Genomic DNA, 25,795 nt, shown 5'->3' on the forward strand with positions numbered 1-25,795 from the left:
GTTTGTGCCACAATGGAGGAATGAATCTTTACATTGAGAAGACTTCTCCTCTTGTCGCCTGGAGATCATGTCTGGGAATGCACGCTGATTACTTATACATAACGTTTCCATTGTACTCCAAATTACAGGGGAGGGAGTGGGGAGTGTAGCCTGTACTGTGAGTGTGTCTGTCATTAGAACAAATGAGTTAGTGAAATGAATGAGCTCTGAAGGGTGGGAGAGAGGAAGGAGAGGAGGAGGAGGAGGAGGAGGAGGAGGAGGAGGAGGAGGAGGAGGAGGAGAGGAGAGAAGTGCGAGAGGAGAAGTAGAGGAACGTCTCAGAGAGACAACTAAAGAGAGATAGATGACTCATTCAGTCAGATAGAGTGGATAGGGAGGACTGGAGTGGCCTCAGATTCAGAAGGTAAATCACTTGAACAATAAGGGGCAGTTTCCCAGACACAGCTTAAAGGCCCAGGGCACTCAAAAACGTGATTTCCTGTGTTTTAGATTTCCACACTATGTGGTTGGAATAATACTGTGAAAGAGCTAAGAGTTTTAGTTTGAAAAGACCGCCTGAAATTTCAGCCTGTTTTGGTGGGATGGAGTTTTGGCCTTCCATGGTGACATCACCATGCTGTAAATGAGTTAATAGACCAATAAGAAAGAGATTTCCAAACCTCTCTGCCAATAACTGCTAATTTTCAGTTTTCCCCTCCCACTCAGACCACTCCCAGACAGTCCTAGCAAAGTTCTTGCTTGAGAAATTACCCTTCGCTAAGAAGCTATTTTTGTGTATTTCTTTTCCATTTTAATTTAAAACAATCACAGTAAGGTAATTAATTATTACCCAGTAATGATTTGATATTGAGATAAAAACGGCTGTATTGGACCTTTAAGACTGGTCCTGGATTAACAATCATTATCAGTGGAAAATCTCCATTGAATGTGCTTCTTGGTTTACCTGTGTCCATGAAACAAACACATCTCCTTTTTCTCATCTAAAGCCTACGGGTGATATTTGCAAAGGAAAAGAGGTAACATTTAAGTCAATATGATATCCTAATATGTTGCACTTTTTTTTTTAAAGTTGTAAACAAACCATCAACCCATCTCAGATAACAGCTACACAAATAAAACAAAAATGGAGGCTGAATGCCATCAAACAGGAGCCAGAGGAAAAACATGCCTGTCATTTGACATTCCTCTCCCACAAGTCCCTGTTTCCCCACCTGCCTCTTGGCCCCTGCAACACAAAGGGAAGCCCTCCGTTTTCCCCCAGCTCCACTGAACGGGGGAGTTGGAGGAGTGACTCAGAACAAAACACGTTCAGAGAGCTCTTTTATGTGTCGTGACAGAGGGTTGTCCAGTCCAGTGTAGTTTAGACTGGAGTTGCTATTCTATTTTCTCTTTTCCCAGTTCTACCACCTGTTAGCGGTTATCGTGTTACTAGAAGTATGGGGTTGTAGAACAGATGGAGTGTGTAGTTAGGGGTAGAGCGAGGGGAGGGGGGAGGGGAAGGACAGGGCAAAGAGAGGGAAGTCAAGACAAACATGTGGGGAGGGGTGCTTTTGTCTTCTGTTGAGTGTGTTTGTGTGCCACTGCCTGCCTGTCTGTGTGTGAGGCTTTGGGGAATGGCGCCATCCATGAGTGGACAGTAAAGAGGGGCATCACCCGGGCTGGAGGATCCCCAGCACCTGGCACTCTGAGTTATGGTGTTGATGGTGGCTGGAGGATCCCAGCACCTGGCACCCTGAGTTATGGTGTTGATGGTGGCTGGAGGATCCCAGCACCTGGCACCCTGAGTTATGGTGTTGATGGTGGCTGGAGGATCCCAGCACCTGGCACCCTGAGTTATGGTGTTGATGGTGGCTGGAGGATCCCAGCACCTGGCACCTTGAGTTATGGTGTTGATGGTGGCTGGAGGATCCCAGCACCTGGCACCTTGAGTTATGGTGTTGATGGTGGCTGGAGGATCCCCAGCACCTGGCACTCTGAGTTATGGTGTTGATGGTGGCTGGAGGATCCCAGCACCTGGCACTCTGAGTTATGGTGTTGATGGTGGCTGGAGGATCCCCAGCACCTGGCACCCTGAGTTATGGTGTTGATGGTGGCACTCTCCCCAAAGAGGCTTCACTAGGCTGGGTACAGTCCTACAGTACATACTCTCACAAGCCCTACTGTAGGTCCTATGTGGCTCAGTTGGTCAGCGCGTGGCTCTACCGATAACTTAGGACAGTATTAGCCATTGTTGCAGCAGGGAGTGTTTCTGTTGTTTTCATTCGATTATCAACGTCTTTTTTCTGTTGATAAACCAACATCTAACCACATCTTTCCTGCCTTTCCCCTCTTCTTTCATCTACTGTTTGGCACCAGCCCTCTCTCTTTCTCTCTTTCTCTCTTTCTCTCTTTCTCTCTTTCAGTCTCCTGTCTTTCCTCTTTACCTTAGTGCTTTTGGCATGGCTGCATCAATTATTCATTTATTCTACCCCACTAACAGGAGAACAAAGAGAGAAGCAAAGTAATGCTTTTGATACGTGTCTATCATCAGTGAAAAGTCATTAACCTGTTATCAGTGGAATGGTGTTGTATCTATTTGCACGACTGTTTTCAGCGAGTGTGTTTGATATTGGACAACTGCTGGGAGATCAAATGATAATAAATCAATGTGGATGAAAGGGTTTGGGTTGCTAAGGCATCACAGGTGCACACTGACACACAACACACAGCACAGACAGAGACTAACAGACAAAAAGCCAGAGACAAAGACACACACAAACACACACACCTGTACACTTGTAACTGGGAACATCAAAGTGTCTAAGGCAACAGTTAAGCCCCCATAACAAACAAAGAGGGAGTCGTATCATTAGGAGTGGCCCATAGGAAGTCCCAGGAAGTCTTATTATTAGGAGTGGCCAATAGGAAGTCCCAGGAAGTCGTATGATTATTATTGGCCCATAGGAAGTCTCAGGAAGTCATATCATTAGGAGTGGCCAATAGGAAGTCCCAGGAAGTCATATCATTAGGAGTGGCCCATAGGAAGTCCCAGGAAGTCTTATCATTAGGAGTGGCCAATAGGAAGTCCCAAGAAGTCGTATTATTATTATTGGCCCATAGGAAGTCTCAGGAAGTCATATCATTAGGAGTGGCCAATAGGAAGTCCCAGGAAGTCATATCATTAGGAGTGGCCCATAGGAAGTCCCAGGAAGTCATATCATTAGGAGTGGCCAATAGGAAGTCCCAGGAAGTCGCATTATTATTATTGGCCCATAGGAAGTCTCAGGAAGTCATATCATTAGGAGTGGCCAATAGGAAGTCCCAGGAAGTCGTATTATTATTATTGGCCCATAGGAAGTCTCAGGAAGTCATATCATTAGGAGTGGCCAATAGGAAGTCCCAAGAAAAAGGAACCGCTTTGAAACACTTAATATGTCTATCTTTCCTATACTCAATACCCCTGCTCTTGCACTCTTTTAAAACAGGGTTCATAAAGGGTTCTTCTGCTGTGCCCATAGGATAACCCTTTTTGGTTCCAGGTAGAACCCGCTGTGGAAGGGTTCTACATGGAACCCAAAAGAGTTCTACCTGGAACCAAAATATTTTTTTAAAGGGTTATCCTATGGGAACAGCCGAAGAACCCTTTTAGGTTTTAGATCACACTTTTTTAAAGAGTGTACCTGCATTCACTGAACCCAAGAGATTGGGGGGTCGAATAGGAAGTAATTATGATACTGGTAGAGTTTCCTTTATAGTCAATATAATAAAGGGTCAGGAAGCATTGAGTCTGTTGCCATTGACGAGTAGCATTCAAGTTTACTTGAACCTGTGTGTTGAACTATTTGAACTAGGGTTTCAAATTTCAAGTAGGGTTTCATGACAACAGGTGACTATAGCTGCCTCCACCCACCACCCACCATACTCCCAATAACCCCACTCACCGTCGTCGCTGTCGGCCAGGATGGTGACCTTGGCGCTAGGGAAGGTGGCTCCCACCTGGCCCCCCATGGGCATGCTGAGGGTCACGTTGAAGCTCTCTTCCTCCTCGTAGAGCGAGTCGTCGATGATGATGATGCGGCAGAGCTTCTCCCTCTGGTCCTTGTCGAAGCGCAACACGCTGGTGTGGTCCTCGGGACGCGTGATGTAGTCGCTGTAGGAGAGGACCGTGCTGGGGATGGTGCCTGTCGCACTGGCTGTTGGGAAAATAAGTTCAGGGGTCAATGGTTAAGGGTCAATAGAAGAATGACAGGCAGTTGTGGGGGAAGGAGAGTTGTTTTATGTTACAATATATCTATATCTATGTGTATTTTATTAATGCTTTTTATCTTTGTAAAAACCCATGTATTTCAATGATGTATTTGAATGTCTTCACCTTGCTGGGTGTAGCAGACGACCATGAGTTCCTGGCTGAGGTCTCCAGAACGGCGAACAGGCACCAGCAGTTCCCCAATATCCTCCTCTATCTTATACTCTGCCTGGGGGATGAACACTGTGGACTCTGGAGAGGAAAGAGGGAGAAACCATAGAGTCAGGAATTAGAATAGTAATTGAACAGGATCTCTATGGGAGAAACAGAGGATAGGCCATAGAGGACCAGAGAAGAAGAGTTTACAAGCCCAGGTGAGTCTGTACTTGTCTGATGCGTGCATATTTGCTGCTGCCATCAAATTGCCCAGCAATGGAACAATAAACATGATCTGATTCGGAATCTTAAATGAAGGATACCATTTTTTTTTTTTTATGTGTCAATCCATGTCAACTAATGTAGCCTTTCCAATTGACTTAGGCCTGTCTACTATTCATAAAGGATTTCATGTCGGAAGGCAAATCAAACAGATAATCCACAGATAAGGCCGTTCATTCTTACCATCACCAGGGTCCACTATCTCCACAGTAGCTGTATCGGGGTACTCCAGCACGGCCATGACAGGCTCTGACAGCTGGATCTCAAAGGTCTCGCTCGTCTCAAACTCCTGGTCCGTGAAGATCTTCACCCTCCAGGTGGCCACTGTCTGGCCCGGGTTGAACTGGACCTGCTTCTGGGACTTGCCCCGGAAGTCCTTGTCCTTCTCCGCAGTGCCATCCTTGGTGGTGATGCCTGGGATGAGAGATCACAGGATACCAGGTGAGTGTTGAATTGAACTGAACAGAACCATATTGAACTGAACTAAATTGAACCTAATTTAATTTAATTGAAATTTAGCTGAGCTGAACTGAATTGAGTTGAATTATAATAATAATAATAATATGCCATTTAGCAGACGCTTTTATCCAAAGCGACTTACAGTCATGTGTGCATACATTTTTACGTATTGGTGGTCCCGGGGATCGAACCCACTACCCTGGCGTTACAAGCGCCATGCTCTACCAATTGAGCTACAGAGGACCACATTGAATGTAATTGAATTGAATAGCTTTATAATAACGGCACGTAGCACTGTGTAGTGTGTAGGGCCTCAGAGGATGTGAGTTGACTGCAGGTTGACTGTGATTTAGAGACTGTAGTTTCCTGGTTAGCTCTCATTGTCAAGTCATTGACATGTCTGTCTTTGTTCATATTTGCCCACTACTGCGTCATCAACGACAACTGTAAATATAGGCGTGTACCCAATTAAATCCTGTGTGTTGGACGTAGCCAAACAGACAAACATGTTGACATTACCTGGTGACCACTATGAGGAAGGGCTATCTGAGCCATCAATCAAACTAGGTTTTTCACCAGCGAGACAGGAAATGGGTCATCAGTCAAACAGGAACACACACACTCACAGGACAGATTGATAACCAGGGGGTCTGTTTTATTCTTAATTGCTAGGTTTCTTCTAATGGCAGGGTAATAACAGATAAACACTCTCCATGAAGACCGTTAAAGGGCCAGTCAGTCTTTTACACAATGACAGTTTAATAGGTCCTGCTTTCTGAATAGTCTCGTCGCTGACATTTCTCATTTTTGTAAGTACCCCTAGTCAGAGTTGATGGTGGTGGGTGATTGAAATGTGATATGAAATATTTACACCCCAATAGGAATAAAATGGTGGCAATTTAAAACGACCTTTATCTGAATTTCAAGCAGAGAAAAAAATAGCAAGAAACAGTGAGAGAAATGTCCTAACTCAGATCTATCACTTGAGGGATGAACCAACGAAGTGCAAGCCAGTTCCAACAGGATCTACCATGGTACACTCTTAGAAAAAGGGTTCCAAAAGGGTTCTTCAGCTATCCCCATAGGAGAACCCTTTTGGGTTCCATGTAGAACCCTGAGGTTCTACATGGAACCCAAAAGGGTTCTACCTGGAACCAAAAGGGTTCTTTAAAGGGTTCTCCTGTGGGGACAGCCGAAGAACCCTTTATGGTTCTAGATAGCACCTTTTTTTCTAAGAGTGTATGCCATTGGCGTCGGCTAATGGGGATCCTAATAAATCAAAAATCAAATCAAAATACTATAGATCTGTTATAAATGCTGTTCAAGACTTTCTTACAATAGACATAGAACCTCCATGTCAGCCATATTGAGTGTACCCATGAGTATACTGTAAAATGACTTCGGTATGAGGAGCTTTGTACCAATTGTATTCATTCTATTTCTATGTTTAGAGGTAAATACTGTTAATAGGGCCCGATCCTAGTCATTCTATATCCATGCTCCCTTACAGAAAAACATGTGAAATCATGTTAAAACATTTTTTTTGGAACACTTCACATCTCCCATTCTAGTCATTGTATTTCTAGGTCAAGAGGTAAATAATGCTATAGGGTCCATTCTAGTCATTATAAATCTATGTTTAGAGGTAAATACGGCTGGCTAAAGGATCCATTCTACTCATTCTATGTCAATGCTTAGAGTTAAATACTGATATAGGTCCCATTTTAGTCATTGTATTTCTATGTTTAGGTAAAGACTGCTGTAGATATGTGGTAAATACTGTGTAAGACTTCCAATACTCACTGACGAAGGATGTCTCTCCCAGGTATCCCCTGCGTCTCAGCGTCACCTCCAGGAACTTGGCGTCCTCATCCACCAGATAGTACTCCTTCTCCAGGCTGATCCACGACCAGTTGAGCCGGAATGGCTGCGGCTTCAGCTTGTTTCCACCTGGAAGACAAAACCAATCCCATTTTCCATCCACAGGAAATCCCAGTTGGAAACTGGTCATACAGCAATGGGGGAAACTATCCATTGTGGTAAATTTTGAAAAACCAATTGGGTGGCTAATTTGACATCCATTTTTGTAAACTCATTGAGCCCTATGACAAAAGACACAGACAAGGCATCATAACTTAATGTCAGGGCTTACCCCCAAATCCCCCATCACAGGCCTCTCGAATGATGCCTTGTTTCTAATTTCCGCTCTCACTCCCTTGTTGCCTCTCTCTCTCTCTCTCTCTCTCTCTCTCTCTCTCTCTCTCTCTCTCTCTCTCTCTCTCTCTCTCTCTGTCTCCCTCTCTCTCTTTGCCCCATACTCTCCACTCTCAGTCAGTGCCAGGCTAGGGTCCTCACCCAGATACGTCCCTGGCTCCTTTGGCAGGGTTGCCTGCCCCTGGCCAGACTCTTACCTCCTTACCAGGCTCAGTGGGCCAGACACAGGGAATGGGCCAGACAGGTAAGAGAGGGGGAGACCAGTTTTTAATGGGTCACATGCTGACAGTGACTTAGATAGCTACTGTAAGTGGCGGGCTGCTCAAGGGAATCCCTGTAGCACTAACAAGCTGTGACGCGTCCTGATTTGGGGAAATGGGCTCATCATTAAAAAGAGTGACGACACTTTTTTTCTCTCTATCTCTGTCTGTTGCGCTCTGTCTGTCTCTCTTGCTCTCTGTCTGTCTGTCTGTCCCTCTCTCTCTCTCGCTCTCTCTCTCTCTCTCTCTCTCTCTCTCTCTCTCTCTCTCTCTCTCTCTCTCTCTCGCTCTCTCTCTCTCTCTCTCTCTCCCTCGCTCTCTCTCTCTCTCTCTCTCTGTCTCTCTCTCACTCTCTGTCACCTCTGACCCAGACCAGACAGTATTAGCAGAGGGGTTAAAGGTGAGGTGCAGAGAGAGGCTCCATTACTCTTGGTGACTCACTGACATGGCAGCCACAGCCGTATCCCTTTAAGCACCAGCCGTATCCCTTTAAAAACCTCTACAGGATCGGCGTCCCTATACCGGGACGGTTGCTGCTCAATATGCGATATGTGACTAGAATGGCGTTGTAAACAGCCAACTTTCCGGGACATAGACATGTCTTATATGGGCAGAAAGCTTAAATCCTTGTTAATCTAACTGCTGTGTCCAATTTACAGTAGCTATTACAGCTAAAAGATACCATGCTATTGTTTGAGGATAGTGCACAACAACAAAACACTTTTGTCACGGCAACGGGTTTGATAAATTCACCTCTGAAGGTAAATAATGTACTTACATTCAGTAATCTTGCTCTGAATTGTCATCCTGAGGGTCCCAGAGATAAAATGTAGCATAGTTTTGTTTGATAAAATCCATTTTTCAAATGTAGGAACTGGGTTCTACAGTTTGACCCCCTGCTGTCTCTGGCTCCACACCCCCCCTGGCCATCTAGATGTGTGAAGTTTAGTGTATTTTCTGTAGGTAAGCTAATGATCCATCATGTATGACATTCCTGGGAGTGTGTAAACTAAAACAATTTATTACCATAGCATTTTTGCATGTTCTATATAGTTATGTACTTGAAAATGTATAGACTGACCAATTCGGAACATTTGGGAAAACTCCTGGCAGACTTGATACAAAATGTTGTGTAGTGATGTAATCCTTCACTGGATCAGTCTGAAACTTTGCACACACAATGCTGCCATCTTGTGGACAAACTCTAAATTACACCTAGGTTCCTACGTCAATGTCTGGCCTTTCTCTTACATTTTACATTTTAGTCATTTAGCAGACGCTCTTATCCAGAGCGACTTACAGGTGCAATTAGGGTTAAGTGCCTTGCTCAAGGGCACATCGACAGATTTTTCACCTAGTCGGCTCGGGGATTAGAACCAGCGACCTTTCGGTTACTGGCACAACGCTCTTAACCACTAAGCTACCTGCCGCCCCTCTTGCATTTCAAAGATGATTCCCAAAAAATAGAAAACGCATGTTTTGTTGTTTGTATTATATTTTACCAGATCTAATGTGTTATATTCTCCTACATTAATTTCACATTTCCACAAACTTCAAAGTGTTTCCTTTCAAATGATATCAAGAATATGCATATCCTTGCTTCAGGTCCTGAGCTATAGGCAGATAGATTTGGGTATGTCATTTTAGGTGAAAATTGAAAAAAAGGGTCCGATCCTTAAGAGGTTGTTAATTAAGCACCAGCCGTATCCCTTTAAGCACCAGCCGTATCCCTTTAAGCGCCAGCAGCTCCTCTGAGGACAAGGGTCACTTCATGTCTACTTCATGTCTACAGGCTTAAAATAGCCCTTTTACTCCTTCGTGTTAAACCTTGGTATTGTGAAAGTAACTCACATTTGTGCCTGTGAAAAACAGAAATATTAACTAATTCATTAAGACAATGTTCGAGTCTGTGACCCATGCACACGGAAACCTCTCATTGAGATTTGAGATTTGCACCTGGACAGGACCCTCTGTAAAACCTCAGACACTTCAGACTTAAAGCGATTAAGACTTCATATCTAGGTCATTTTCACAGCTTGAAGTGTATCTACCTCATTAGGCCCCATGAAGAGAACAGTTGCCATAAAACACACATATGAACCAGACCTGGGTTCAAATACTATTCGAAATCATTTCATAATTTCAAATATGTTGCCTGGTCTCGATTAAGCTTGCCTGACGCAATGGGACCAATAGAATAGTCCCAAAAGTACAACCCCCCCCCCCCCCCCCCCTTAAGGTATTAAAGAAGATATCAAACAGTATTTGAACCCAGGTCTGAAGCTCGGAGTCACCTGGCACTGATCACCGTTGACTATACGCCGCCTCCTCTGCTCTTAATCCATACTATCTCATGACTCCTTTATCCTTCAAAAGAAAGTTGTCAACTCGCCGCTTGACATTGGCCGCTCTGGACAGACGGAGTTACTTACTTAGCCGGTGACTTTCTTAATGCTTAAATCTTAATCCCAAGCTTTTTTTTTATAACTGCAGCCAGACGTCCAAACGCCTTGGCTTATCCCCTCTCTGACAGGCCCTAGGAGGACCCTTGACCTTGTGTCTGATTGGCCAGAGCTCAGTGGGTTCAGAGGTCCGGGGAGGTTAGAGAGGTGGTGGTTGGTTTTGCACCGCTGGTCACACTGGCAGAAAGGCCTTATTAACCTGTTATTAACCTGACCCCTGAGTCTAACTCTGATCAGCCATGGAGGAAGTAGGTCAATGTCAAGAAAATACCCTTTTATATTAACCCTTTACTTCCTTTAGTGTAGCATCATGGTGGTTGTGGTCATAAGAATATCATTCTATTTCTATGGTTGTAGCGCCAGAGTTGAGGATTTGGTAGGTAGACTGGGAAAAGCCCCTGTGATATTAACCATTGATCTCCCTCTAGCAGAGGAGTGCTACTGCTATCCTTATAGCATGATGGTTACAAATCTATGGTGGTGGATTTGGTTAGGTCAATGTCAAGAAGTAAAACCCCTTGATATTATTAACCCTGTTGTGTCCTTCAGTGTTTTGAAAGGTGCTTTAAATTCAATGTATTATTATTATCATTATTATTATTATTACGTGTTATTATTATTATTATTACAATTATTTATCTCACTCTTGTAGCATGGTGGTTGCAGCTACAGTGTTGAGGATTTGGTAGCTCAATGCGGAGAAAATACCCTTTGGATATTAACCCCTACATAACAGACCACTAAGGAAAGGAAGAAGAGCCAATCCTCTGAGGGGTGACAGAGAACCTGTGAGAGGAGGCTAACTAAGGAAATAAACTCTCACTAGGCTTTATGGAGGACAACAGCATGGAGTATCTGGTTCATTCATGCAATGAGCCTGCATTGGGTTTGGTTTTGCCTGGCTGAGGGAGAAAGGAGCTCTGGGCTTTCTGCTATGTGACTGGGGAGAATGAAAACACTGGAGGGAGGAGATGGGGCCACTTCCTCAAACCCACATATCAACATGGCGCGCCGGGCCAGTACAGAGACACAACAGGGCCAAACCACACTCCGCCAAGCATGGGTGTCAATGACGGTAGATTGAATTGAACTGATACCAACTAGTGGATTTTTCGGGGCATTGGTTAAATTGGATCGTTTCACTCTGTTGTTCACGTAAATCATACACACACACACACACACCAGAACCCGCCCCCCTCACACCCCAGCCCACCCCCAAGCTACAGTAGGAGCCACGGAGTCCCAGTTTGACACAGGAGCCCCTAGCACCTAACGGCGGCTAACCTTGACCATGCTCATGTTTCTGACAGCTCCGGCTAAAAATACAGGAAGCATTCATCATGTTTGTCTCTGCCTGCCCCTAATTCCACCACGCTTGATGAGTGTGCATAAGTGGCCAATTGATATACAAGATGAGCCAGCTAACTTCAAAAGAAGATTTGAGTGTTTGATTAAGTGTATTTTCGCTTAGCCTGAGTGGAAATATCAAACACCTCTTGAGCATCTTTGAAATGTAAAATGGAAGTGCAGTGACTGTTGACTTTCGTCCGTCACTGTACTTATAACGAACAGTGCACATAAACCAAATGCTACATTTACAGTCACACCTTCAGTCCATCACATTAAGTATAATAATCACTTATCTAGGAAGAAACTTGTACCTGATTTATAAAACCTGTATACTTTTCTCCTCATATCTCCTCAAACCCACAGAATCTGAAGGAGTGTTTTTGTTCAGAACAGCAGCAAGTGTTCCTAGGCAGGCTGCCCAGTTTACGTGGAGCTCATATTGAGCTTAGTGAGCCTGTACCGTGTATCAGATAGGATATCAAATTAACGTGGTCGGCGACAAAACGACTCTGTTGTTCTGGCATCCAGACTGGCAAGTCTATCTGACAGCTTGTGGTTTCAGCTCTGACACTGTTACCCATCAAGACACGATGGGGGTAATAATGCCATTTTGTCTTGAGGATTGCAGTGAAATACCTTCTGTTTCTAACATGGTGTAGTTTGTCTGGTGAAATACTGTAGATTCCTATACTATGTAAATAAAATAATATTGAAAACAAAGGAGTCAATTGACCAGTCAGAATTAGAAACAGACTATTAATTAATTAATATGGGCGCTAATTACAATATTTAATTTAATTGATCAGCTGCTGTTATTTCTTAATTGTCACTCATTTATCAGGGTGAAATAAGGTCTTGGAGGTCGTTTGAGTTTAAACCTCAGAATAACCTAAATCAACAGGTTGATAAAATAAGACAGATGAGATTTAAGGACATATAGCATTCACCACCTGACCTGAAACCTGTTAAAAAACAGAGTTGGATTACCGACCGGGGAGCGGATGGAAGTCAATTGAAAAAAGAGCGGAGGAAAAGTCTTCCCTATCCATGTCTCCATTTCCCAGACCCGATAGTGATACTGTATGTTCAAGTGACACCATGACATCGCTGTGACGTTATACATACATCATGTTATACATAGATGCACAGTGCAGCCAGTGGAGGGGACCTCAAAGCTGTGTGATATCTGGATAACTCTATGACAACTATGACAAAGGCAATGTCATCATCATCCATGTATTTTGTGTGTTGGGTGGCAGGCGGGCCTCAAAAACTAATCAGCACCTGCTACAATGATACAAGCACACAAACATACCCTTTACAAATGACAAGGTGATATCATTACAATCTGAGCTGTCTGTGTATAATGAATTACACTAATATCACATTCCATCCCCCAGGTGGACATGGCCAGAGCCTTATGTCTGGACATGACCGTGAGACAAGGGCTTCAGATCGGGCCGGTGTGACACTCCAGTCAGCCATTGTCATGAAAATGTGTCCCCTCTGCTCACAGTGAACCTAAAGCTCTGCACCCTCAGTGGGGTCAGTAGAACCGGTAACATCTGTTTTTCAGGTAATAAGAACATATGAAAAAAATGCCTCTCTCTCTCCCTCTCTTTCTCTCTGTGTCTCAGAGAACTCCTGCCAGAACTTCCGGAAAAAGAAGCTGAGTGACAGCTGTGCCCTCCCACCCCATCCCTCTATCCCTATGCTGGCTTTGTCCCTCCAGGACGAACAAGGGACAGCAGGCCACTGTCTGGGTGGCCCACAGCCCACTGTCCTGGCATGCCTCTCTGCCTCCCTCCCTGCCTCCCTCCCTGCCTCCCTCCCTGCCTGGCTGCCTTTCACAAACTCAGAGGAGGGGATCCTCTTCTGGCTCCTTTTGTGACTCCTGTCAGATACCGTGTCCAGACCTGGCATGGAATCCAACTACACCAGACACGGATCCAATGGTGTGTTGTTATCTTGAGTGCCCACATAGGAAATTAAAAGTTACAAAAAACATTTTCGTTGTCAAGAACACTATACACTTTCTGCTTTCCATTAGAGGCCACAGCACTACCACTGATTCATATCAACCTAAAGTAAAACTGAAAGGTAGCCTTTCAGTGTTTGTATAAAACTCCATCTCAAATGATATATAGTCTGATTAATGCTCAGTGCTGCTGCCTATTTAAACGAACTGAGGCGTCTTGCTGAAGCGGAGAGGGACTCCTTCCTTGGTATTTATGAGAGCAATAACGTGGACAGAGTATGTAAGGCTAAGTAATGGCCACATTCCCTCTGAACCAGGTGTCTCTGCTTGGACTTTCATAAAGTTACAGGAATAGATCAAAATGGTGGGTTCTGATGTCTCTAACTGATTTACGAACTCATTTATTACAATCTTTACAACTAACATTTAGACTGTATATCAACCACACTCCCAGCTCACATTTCTTTTGCGTTTCAAACTGACAATAATTCTCCTCACCATCAGATGAAATGTTTTATAGAGAGACGGCATTTTGAAACGCCCCTGTTTTCAGGCCCTTAATAAATTAGCCCTTTGAGTGATTTATTAATGTTAGGCTAATCATTTGCGTAAGCAGTAAGCACGTCCAGTATCTCACAGCCACTGCTAAGCGTTGGCCACTGCACGTTTTTCATGTTTTTAGACCTGAGTGAGAAGACTGGCTGTTTTCCAGGTATGGGGCTCCCTACGGTGCAGCCATCTTTGGATAACTAACTCACACGGTAGCTAGCTAGCTTGCCCCCCTATGCTCCAGCAACATGTAACTTTAGTGGCTAACAAATCGAGTTAATTTACCACTGTCATTTTAATGGCCTGTCAGAGGATTTGCCAAGATTCTCAAGATGGTCTCCTGTGAGCCCCGATGACTGAGGATTTAATGGAGACATCAGTTAGGTTCATTCTGATTCCAAACATGTTTGATTGTATCTCCTGACTGTCCATCAGAGGAGGCTGGTGGGAGGAGCTATAGGAGGACAGGTTCATTATCATGGCTGGAATTGAATTAATGAAACAGAGTCAAACGTGGTTTCCATATGTTTTATGTGTTTGATATCATTCCATTTATTCCATTCCAGCCATTACAATGAGCCTGTCCGCAGTTGCTAACTACCAGCGCTGTTGTTAACTAGCATAGCAGGTCCCATTGTTGCAAAGAGTTCTGGGATATTAGAATCCTGTTGTCTTAACCTTTGTCATCTTCAACCTAGACCACGATCAGCAATCCATCCACAAAGCAACCGGCAGACCTACAGAAAACCCTCTCAGTGTCCTTTCATTCCACATTCTTCATCAGGTCATCAGGTCCTATTTACATGGTTACAGTATTCATAGCCATACATAGATGCACTTAGGATAGTGGGTGGGACTCAAGAGGAGGGGGGAGATATCATTGGGAGGTCAGAATGAGGTTTTGACAGCCAAGAGAATGATGCAAGGTAGAGCAACAGAAAGCGACGCCCATCTAAGTATATCCTCACTGAGTGACAAGAATGAGGACCATTCAACTAAAGCAGGAAAAAAAACCACATGAAAAATGAAAAAAATTTATATTGTCATCGACAGATTTTTCACCTTTTCGGCTCGGGTATTCAAACCAACGAGCTTTCGGTTCCTGGCCCAACGCTCTAACCGCTAGGCTCTCTACCACCCTTATCATTACAATCCCTCCAACTAACACCATCAAAATACCTGTGTGAATATAGATTTCACATGTGGTCCATTCATTTAGTCATCATTTTGAGGTGTATGATCAGAATTTCTATACAATTTATTCAATTACAACAGCTTTCTCTTTTTTAACGATGATCTATGCTACGGTACAGAAAGTGAATTCTCAAATGCCAGAGAGCTCAACTTAGTTTCCTCTGGGGCATTCCGAAGATCCCATGGTTGGGATTTTGGATTGGAGGAGCCAGGCATATTAATAGATCCTATTGGCCACTGCCGCGTACTGTAAAATAACACTGACTCCAGAACAGTGACCTGATCTGGGTCGGAAAGGCAGCATGCCGCACATCACAAGGTGACAGAGAGACTGGGTCCCCCCCAACGGTGCCACTGGCGCTTATTGCATCATTTTGGAGAAATCTAACCTAACTGTCCATGGCAACTGGCCAAAATGAATAATTTAATAATATACACAACACTGAGTGTACAAAACATTAAGAACACCTGCTCTTTCCATGACATAGACTGACCAGGTGAATCCAGGTGAAAGCTTTGATCCCTTATTGATGTCCCTTGTTAAAGCCACTTCAATCAGTGTAGATGAAGGGGAGGAGACAGGTTAAATAAGTATTTTTAAGCCTTGAGACAATTGAGACATGGATTGTGTATGTGTGCCATTCAGAGGGTGAATGGGCAAGACAAAAGTGCCTTTGCACGGGGTATGGTAGTAGGCGCCAGGCGCACCGGTTTGAGTGTGTCAAGAACTACAACGCTGCTGGGTTTTTCACGCTCAACAGTTTCCAGTGTGTATCAAGAATGGTCCACCACCCAAAGGACATCCAGCCAACTTGACATTGGAGTCAGCATGGGCCAGCACCCCTGTGGAACGCTGTTCTGAGGGCAACTCAATAGCAGAAAGGCATTCCTAATGTTTTGTACACTCAGTGTATATGCCATTTAGTAGACGCTTTTATCCAAAGCAACTTACACTCATGTGTGCATACATTTAACGTATGGGTCATCCCGGGAACCGAACCAATTATCCTGGCATTGCAAGAGCCATGCTCTACCGACTGAGCTAAATGAAACGACTAAGTGGTGTCAGGATTCTTAGTGAATCCTAAAAGAATGTACAGACTGACGGAAGGAGTGATAGAGGAGAAGAAGAGAGAGAGGAAAGGAAAGGTATGGGATAAATGACTAAAATGTAAATGTAAATGAAAGAGAGGATAGATACTGATGTTATAGAATAAGTGGAAGACATACAGATGTGGGATCTTAATTTGATCACCCTGTTGCAGGATAACTTTCCTGCGATGCAGGACATTTAAAACGTGTAGTGGATTTGAGGTTTGAAAAATGCTTCTGAAGTTTGTAATTTCCACTTTGAAATTTCATACTTGAGTTTCCCTTACGAAAAATGTATCAATCCCTACAAAAATGTACATTAATTATTACAATAATTCACATTTCCTGTTGCTAAATGATTATTTTCCTGCTGTAGCAAACTGGCTCAAATTAACATCCTACATCTGTGCAGAACAAGTGTGCAAGTGACACATCCTTAAAAAGAGAGCGAGAGAGTAGAACATCAAGAAAATGAAAAAAGAAGTATGGGCAGCAGCAGACAGCTTTGCCATATGGAAGCAGATAAGAATAACCTCTAGGGGCCATACATCATAACACCAACACTCTCCCAACCCCAATAAATCTATCTGCCCCGCGTCAGGAGGAGAGAGAGAGGGAGAGGAAGAAGCCTCTGCCTCACAGTCACAGTATACATGTAGGTAGACCTTCCACTGGCACCAGGGGACAGTAAATCGTTGGCCGGCTGTTGACATGGGTGACAGGTTAGATCCGAAAACACACTTAGGAAGTCATGGTGGCTGCTGTGTAAAATGGCCGCGACCCACTCGAGCCTCATTCACTGTCTCTGACTGCCACAACAGCACACAAACCTACAGTTCTGTTATTCGCTGGGCACTATCCCTTCGGGAAACAAATGTTTTAGCATGGGAACAACTATGGAAAACCATACAGTTGAAGTCGGAAGTTTACATACACTTAGGTTGGAGTCATTAAAACTCGTTTTTCAACCACTCCACACATTTCTTGTTAACAAACTATAGTTTTGGCAAGTCGGTTAGGACATGTACTTCGTGCATGACACAAGTAATTTTTCCAACAATTGTTTACAGACAGATTATTTCACTTGTAATTCACTGTATCACAATTCCAGTGGGTCAGAAGTGTACATACACTAAGTTGACTGTGCCTTTAAACAGCTTGGAAAATTCCAGAAAATGATGTCATGGCTTTAGAAGCTTCTGATAGGCTAATTGACATCATTTGAGTCAATTGGAGGTGTACCAGTGGATGTATTTCAAGGCATACCTTCAAACTCAGTGCCTCTTTGCTTGACATCATGGGAAAATCAAAAGAAATCAGCCAAGGCCTCATAAAAAAAATTGTAGACCTCCACATGTCTGGTTCATCCTTGGGAGCAATTTCCAAACGCCTGACAGTACCACGTTCATCTGTGCAAACAATAGTACACAAGTATAAACACCATGGGACCACGCAGCCGTCATACAGCTCAGGAAGGAGATGCGTTCTGTCTCCTAGAGATGAACGTACTTTGGTGCAAAAAGTGCAAATCAATCCCAGAACAACAGCAAAGGACCTTGTGAAGATGCTGGAGGAAACAGGTACAAAAGTATCTATATCCACAGTAAAACTAGTCCTATATCGACATAACCTGAAAGGCCGCTCAGCAAGGAAGAAGCCACTGCTCCAAAACCGCCATAAAAAAGCTAGACTACGGTTCGCAACTGCACATGGGGACAAAGATCGTACTTTTTGGAGAAATGTCCTCTGGTCTGATGCAACAAAAATAGAACTGTTTGGCCATAATGACCATCGTTATGTTTGGAGGAAAAAGGGGGATGATTGCAAGCTGAAAAACACCATCCCAACCGTGAAGCACGGGGGTGGCAGCATCATGCTGTGGGGGTGCTTTGCTGCAGGAGGAACTGGTGCACTTCACAAAATAGATGGCATCATTGGATTGGCCATCACAAAGCCCTGACCTCAATCCTATAGAAAATGTGTGGGCAGAACTGAAAAAGTGTGTGCGAGCAAGGAGGCCTACAAACCTGACTCAGTTACACCAGCTCTGTCAGGAGGAATGGGCCAAAATGCACCCAACTTATTGTGGGAAGCTTGTGGAAGGCTACCCAAAACATTTGACCCAAGTTAAACAATTTAAAGGCAATGCTACCAAATACTAATTGAGTAAATGTAAACTTCTGACCCACTGGGAATGTGATGAAAGAAATAAAAACTGAAATAAATCATTCTCTCTACTATTATTCTGACATTTCACATTCTTAAAATAAAGTGGTGATCCTAACTGACCTAAGACAGGGTATTGTTAGTAGGATTAAATGTCAGGAGTTGTGAAAAACTGATTTTAAATGTATTTGGCTAAGGTGTATGTAAACTTCCGACTTCAACTGTACATGCTCTCTCTCTGTCTCTCTTTCTCTCTAAAAAATACTATTCCCCTCCTATAAAAAAGTGCAATTCTACCTCTCTGGAACAGAACAGGGGGCTGCAGTGCAGTCAAACTTTCCTATCTGAGTATTGGCTTTGATTTCTGGGGTTTGTGAGTGGGGTCTGTGGGGGACAATGAAAGGGGATACTGCCGGTCCCGGAGCTCTCCCAGTCCCATACACCTGTCTACTAGGGTTCCCACTTCACTTCCAGGTCTGTCTGTGTGTGTGGCAGGAGACAGGAGTCTTGTAGGCAGGAAGCGCATTCCTTGGTCCCAGGAATGATCACATAACACTGTGACCTCTGCCACTGGTCTACTATCATTCCCCATGCAACAGGAGCCTGGAGTGAAAGGTGAAGCTACCAGATTATAAAACCGAGAATGATTCAACTCTATTCAACAGAGGGAGGCTATTTTCAAAATACAACCAATTAGCATTACTTCTAGATACAGTTATCATTACTATTTTGTAAATGTACATTTTTATCATTGCTATTGCTATGAAAACTAAAATGGCGCGACCTCCTCTTGCATAACACATTAACCTTGGCAGAGTTTGCCTGGAAGCTAATATTCACTATCTACTTACCAGTCTATCATTTTGTTAGTGAGCGTTCTTTAAAAAATCTGATGTAGACTTCCCATATCTGTTTCCTCACTATCTATCTACCTGAATGAGTTTAAATTGTTATCTTATTGTTGTGCTGATTGGATTGGATTGTTGTGCTGATTGGATTGGATTGTTGTGCTGATTGGATTGGATTGTTGTGCTGATTGGATTGGATTGTTGTGCTGATTGTATTGTATTGTTGTGCTGATTGTATTGTATTGTTGTGCTGATTGGATTGGATTGTTGTGCTGATTGGATTGGATTGTTGTGCTGATTGGATTGGATTGTTGTGCTGATTGGATTGGATTGTTGTGCTGATTGGATTGGATTGTTGTGCTGATTGGATTGGATTGTTGTGACATTGCTGGATGACAGAAGAGGAGTAACCCCAACTGACACACTGAACTTCATTTTTGGGATAGAGCTCAGTGGCTAATAATAATAAGAGTTTATTTTGAAGAGACTATATGGAAATTGAAAAATACATCTAGCCTTTTATGATAGAATGACACTGCCTTTCATCCAAGCACCTTGTCATTAACCTATTATCACACAGGGATAGCCAACAACAACAAAATAAGTGTTGAGGAAACAGTCAAAGGCGGCCATTTTGAGCGAGGCAGAATTCCCTCCCTTCCAGGTCAGGGCTTTGCTGTGTCTTTCGGCAGGATTAGGTGATTGGACAGAGGGCTGATGCTAGATAAATAATCTGTTATCTGTGTAGTGAATGGAATAATACCCCGTCCTCCTAACCCTAAATGTTCTAACCCATAGTGAAGACTCCTCCTTGAGTCCATTGCTCAACGGAGAGGAAATCTCTACATAGCCATAGGCCTGGAGAGTCCCTCATAATCTCCCCTCAGAACAGAACCAGTGGGCTGGTTGGGTCCTTATGGGCTTCAAGGGGTAAGGTGGTCCCTCATCAAATAATACATTAAGGCTTGAATGAAGGGAACCTGTCTGAGTTTGTCACTTATGATTCAGTCAGTCTGATTATTATTGTATAACATTGACATAGTATCATTGATAATTGCATCCTAGTTTCTAAACTGCCATTTCCAAAATGCATTTGTAAACTAAACTGCCAATTGTTACTGACTGATGATTTACACCTGAGACATTCCAACTGCCATTGGATCTCCCTGAAGGGTGGAAAGTTAAACAGGCACTCCACAGGACCTCCCTCTGGGGTCCTGACAGAAACGACAGTCCACTTCAAGACACAAGACTTCCCGCAGTGTGGCCACTGCTGACCCCTTTCTTGAACAATGGAGAGACACTGGGAAGTCATCACTAAACACACACACACACACATACACACAGGCATGTTATGGCTAGAGCCGCCACCGCCTCTGTGTCTCTTGACACCTGCTGGGACTGGGGAATGCTTCCTCCCCCCTTCCTCCCCCTTTCCTCCCCCCATCACCACCATCTCCACCATGGAGACTGTAAGTCTATAAAGGTAAGGAGATTGAGTGTGTACCCATCCATCGCATGCAAGACGGTGTACCTTGCATGTGTGTGTAGCTTGACAAGACACTTCTAATCTTTGACACATATACTGGTACAGAAAAGGCAGGTACAGTATGTATTGAAAGGGGAGGATGCATATCGGTCCGCTACACATTGGTATTGGGTGACTGTCTGGAGAGGCTGAGGGCCTTTGTTGCTAGGCAAGGGGACAGTTAAAGGGGCTGAGTTGTAGTTGAAGTGTTTATGATTTGGGAGATTATGTGTGTTTAACAAGTCTGTCCCACTTAGAAAGCTATGGGATGCATCCCAAATGGCACCCAATTCTCTATATAGTGCACTACTTTTCAAAAGTGCTGTAATATATAGGGAATAGGGTGCCATTTGGGACTCAACCAGGGAGTCTGGTGCACTACATGCATATGCCTGGCAGGTATTCTAATCCATTTAAAAGGGTGCTAATAACTGTAGCCCTTTCCTACAGTCAAATGACCTAGTGGCTTCATGGGTGGAATGTTATTCATATTTTTCAAACTTTCATAATTAATAAACATATGTATTTTTTTTTAACATTGAAAATCCGGTGTTTCTATGTCAAACAGTTTTGTTATAATTCAGTCTACTGTGATGTATATAAAGTGTAATATTGGGATGCAAACTCAAAATGTAATACATTTCAACTCTATATCTGACATGGTACAGGTGTCTTCTTTTTTTAAAGCCCATAACCATGTGTGTGAGGTGTATACTTTTGTTTCAAAGTAGATTTGTTTCAGACTACCAAGAATCACTCTGTGTGACCCTTTTACTGATTTGCAGTAAAAGGTCAAAGACAGCTGCAACTTTAGCCCACTGCAGTAAAAGGTTAAAGACAGCTGCAACTATCAATGTATCTGCAGGTCTATTTCCTCATTGGAAACATGTTTATCTGAATGATGAAAGGATTCAACTCAGTAATGACACTTCCGTATTCATTTTGGTGTGCAGCTAGAAAGTGTAAAAGGTGTGGTACCACATAGAGTAAAAGGCAAACAGTATCTGAACCCCCTCTCTCCCTCTCTCCAAAACAACCAGGACCAGAGCCACCCTGCCCGGACCCAGTTCAGCCTGCCTGGACCCAGTTCAACCTGCCTGGACCCAGTTCAGCCTGCCTGGACCCAGTTCACCCTGCCTGGACCCAGTTCAGCCTGCCTGGACCCAGTTTACCCTGCCTGGACCCAGTTCAGCCTGCCTGGACCCAGTTCAGCCTGCCTGGCTCTCCTTGTCAGAGCCCCAATCAACAGATGGGCCCACTGGCCCCTGGAAGGCCTGGCCAGCTGTAGTGTAGCCAGGGTGACACTGCGCCAGCACCGAGGTATGCTAACACCACTTCACACATAAAGGTTATGCTAATGTTATGCTACGCTATGTATCACTACATTCCCCTCAAGGTGAGGGACGAGGGGAGAGCTTCATTCAAAGGAATTCAGTCGGGGTCTCAACTTATTATTGAGAGTAAGAATAGTAGAATACACAAGGTGCAATTTCGACATTTGGTTGTACATCAGCAGTTTTCCTCTTGTTTGTCAGTCACTGACAGTCACTCAATTAGCCCATGTCAGCTAACAATTTTTAGATTGGTAAGTTAGTCTAGTCAGCTATCTAAACTTGTAGTAATCATAGTCGAATAATAGCAAAATATGTAGAATTGCAGGAAATTAACTTGAAAACTAAAATGTGTCACTACACTCTGGCTTAGGGCCCCCAGAAGGCAAGGGCCGGCCAACACCCACTCCTACACTCTGGTTTAGGGCCCCCAAAAGGCAAGGGCCGGCCAACACCCACTCCTACACTCTGGCTTAGGGCCCCCAAAAGGCAAGGGCCGGCCAACACCTACTCCTGACCAACACCCAGGGGAAATACCCTGACCTCTCTTTCAATTCAATTCAATTCAAGGGGCTTTCTTGGCATGGGAAACATATGTTTACATTGACAAAGCAAGTGAAATAGATAATAAACAAAAGTGAAATAAACAATAAATATTAACAGTAAACATTACACTCACAAAAGTTCCAAAATAATAAAGACATTTCAAATGTCAAATTATGTCTATATACAGTGTTGTAATGATGTGCAAATACATTTAGTTAAAGTAAAAAACAAGAAAATAAATAAACATGAACATCTTTCTCTTCTTACCCATAATACATTATTTATGACATGTTGTTTCAATACAGCAATACAACTCTACAGGGAGACAATGCAGCCAATTTGACTCTATTTTCTAGGTGAATTACACACAATTGTAAAATCAATTTTACATGCTTAGGGTGTAAATAGTATTAGTTTTAAGGTATTGTTCATGGTCACTTCTGCTGCAGACATTTATTCTATAGAATCTAGAACGTCCAGCTGTGTTTCTCACGCGCATAAAAAACTCACAAAACTTTTATGTTCAGATTCGCTGACCAACAGAATGCTGTGTCAACTTGTTCCTACATGTCATTGACAGACTTACGACTCAGGCAATTGTTGCCTTTTCATGCCTTTATTTGATCTTACTCGGGTGTGTGTGTGTGTGTGTGTGTGTGTGTGTGTGTCCTACCAGCCCTGACTCAGTGCTCTGCACATGTGAACCGTAGTCAGACAGAAACAAAGTCTCATTCGACAGATGGCAGAGAGGTATAGAGCCAACCCTGCACCTGGTTCAGATGTGCTGGCTGGAATCTCAAACAGAACAGTGGGACAGACTACACTACAAACACAGGGGATTGTGGAGCTAATTGAAGCCCTTGTGTCCCCTTCCTGTTGTAGCCAGACCCTCAATTACAGACAGCCCTGAGATAGAAAGCCCTATTCTCCATTAAGGCTATACTGTCTGAGAGCGACACTGTCTGGAATTCAGCATGTTCTGCTTTAGCAGAGTAAGATGAAGTGTCCTCCACCAAAACATATGGAAACTTTGGGAATAAACCTGCATTAAAAAATATATATAATTAAGAAAATAAGTCTCAGTATTTCAGTATGTGTGGATCGAGACAGTATGGGAAAAATAATTCCTTGAAGCTCAATACCTTCAGAAACTAGTTAACAACCTTTCTCCCACTCCATTCTCACAGCCAGTTCTCTGTCCTAACAGGAGAGGTAATTACTGGGAGTGAAGGCTAACATGAAGATGAAAGGGTTAACTTAGGAGGGGTTAAACTTGGTGAAAACCACAAGAGGAATTTACCAAAAGGCCATGACACCTAAACCCTCCCTGGCCAACAACCATGGTGGTGATGATGATGATGATATTGCGCTAGCTAGCTAGTCCTCAATCTGGCATAATTATAGCCCAAACTTTTCTTACAGTGTGTCATGGAGGGATGCATTTCAAAACCTCAGAATGTGTTTAGCATTTACAGCTGATGTTAAAATAGCAAAGCATCCGCCCATCCCCACCTGCTATATTTTGTTACTTTGCTTTGCATTCGCTATATATATCCGTGATGCAGTTAAAGTAGGTCCATCATGGTACGTTGGACGAAGCGAACCATAACAAAACGAAAATCCAACAATCGATCTGTTTCAAAACTCTACAGTCTGTGTGTGATACACAAATGTGTAGAATATGTAGAATATACACATACTGAATTATACCTTGAAACCAAAAACCTATTTTATGATATACATGCTTTACTCAAATAGTTTAAATCTACTGACAATACAATAGAAAAGCTACTATATATAAACACTAACATCATAATCACTAACATCATAGAAAAGCTACGTTATATAAACACTAACATCATAATCATGCATATTAATTACTGTATACTGAAAACACCAACAGGATTGTCACGATAGAAATGCAACCTGTGTGGATAATTATGAAATCCAATAAGGTACGGTTCATATGACATCGGACCAAAAGTGAATTTTCAGGGGAATATAAATACACACAGCTACTGAAATCCAAAGCCTCCCAAGCAAAGGATCCCTAGAGAAGGTAAGGAATGGATCTGGCAGCAAAACGCAGAAGTCCATATCGGATGGTGATGACAAGTCAAACAGAAAATAGAATCCAAAAAATAGAAGCAATTAAAACAATTCTCCCTCCATGAGTATTTTGGATTGTGAAGAGAAACTTGCTAACTTCACTATGAAATAGTTATGTGTCTCAGAAGCCACATGTTTCTGTTCCACTAACCTAGAGAAGCAATGAAGCAGGTCAGGACCTTAACAGTCACCTTGATCCTTACAAAACTGGTATTACAAATTAGTAGTTTCCTCTACACACAGGGTCAAAGGTTAATGCTATTCTCACTTATCTAGGATCGATTTCCATAAAAACTGACATATGGCTTGATGAATACTTGGAATGCCTTGGAGGCATTGAAGGTGGCGAATTTGGTTTCATGCTATTACTTCAAACACTGAAGGAAACCCAGGACAAAAACCACAAAGGAAAACACCCCATTGTCCATGATACAATAAAGTTCTGAGCTTTTTTAATTGCCGGGCGTTCCATCTCTTTCGCTCCTAACACACCCAGGGACACTGTTTGGCCCGTGTCCCCACTGACCTCTTCCACCCCTTCTTTAAACCTCCTTTAAACCTGCCACCCTCAGCAGTGAGGCGAGGAGAGACAAGGGGCTCTGTGCTAGCTGTCAGTCATGGCGACTGCCTTTAAGTCTTTGTGATGCAAACACTTTGGAGATTGACAGAGAGCAGGAAGATTCAATCTCAGAGAGACATTCAATTAAAAGAAGGCTGAAGCCTAAAGGAATGCCTACAGGCCACGTAGTAATGAGACACTACAACGTCAATGAGCATGAGGTTCAAAGATGAATAAAGAGGGTCTTACCGTTATCTTCTACGGTGAAGTAGAAGATATCACTTGTGGCGTTGCTACCATCAAGCAGCACGTAGCAAATCTTCATTTCGTCGATATCAGCTGATGACATGAAAGGGTGAATAGGAGAATCTCTACATTCTTTTGAACATCTGAGATGATTTCTCCACTTTTTACTGAAGGTTACTTAGAGCCCTCAGGCATCACTTTAGATGATGTCAAAGACAAAGGCATTACAATACTGATTCTG

The 25,795-nt window shown here is 43.3% G+C and overlaps 2 protein-coding genes across 2 annotated transcripts in view; one reads left to right on the top strand and one right to left on the bottom strand.

The window, feature by feature from the left end:
- Positions 1 to 25,795, top strand: part of LOC311110029 (FRAS1-related extracellular matrix protein 2-like) — a gene marked incomplete at its 5' end in the record, with an annotated part of 136,873 nt that overhangs the window by 22,450 nt on the left and 88,628 nt on the right. The gene's annotated exons all lie outside the window — the stretch shown is intronic.
- The window catches only part of LOC311109947 (FRAS1-related extracellular matrix protein 2-like), a gene marked incomplete at both ends in the record, with an annotated part of 44,511 nt that overhangs the window by 13,500 nt on the left and 5,216 nt on the right, over positions 1 to 25,795 (bottom strand). The window contains 5 exons of the mRNA XM_084188465.1: positions 3,921 to 4,172; positions 4,352 to 4,477; positions 4,847 to 5,077; positions 6,926 to 7,072; positions 25,558 to 25,647. Of these exons, the coding sequence (XP_084044591.1) occupies positions 3,921 to 4,172; positions 4,352 to 4,477; positions 4,847 to 5,077; positions 6,926 to 7,072; positions 25,558 to 25,647 (846 nt within the window). The remainder of the gene's footprint in view (positions 1 to 3,920; positions 4,173 to 4,351; positions 4,478 to 4,846; positions 5,078 to 6,925; positions 7,073 to 25,557; positions 25,648 to 25,795) is intronic.

Source organism: Coregonus lavaretus (genome assembly GCF_964263955.1).
Source record: "Coregonus lavaretus genome assembly, contig: SUPER_35_unloc_1, whole genome shotgun sequence".
Lineage (NCBI taxonomy): Eukaryota > Metazoa > Chordata > Actinopteri > Salmoniformes > Salmonidae > Coregonus > Coregonus lavaretus.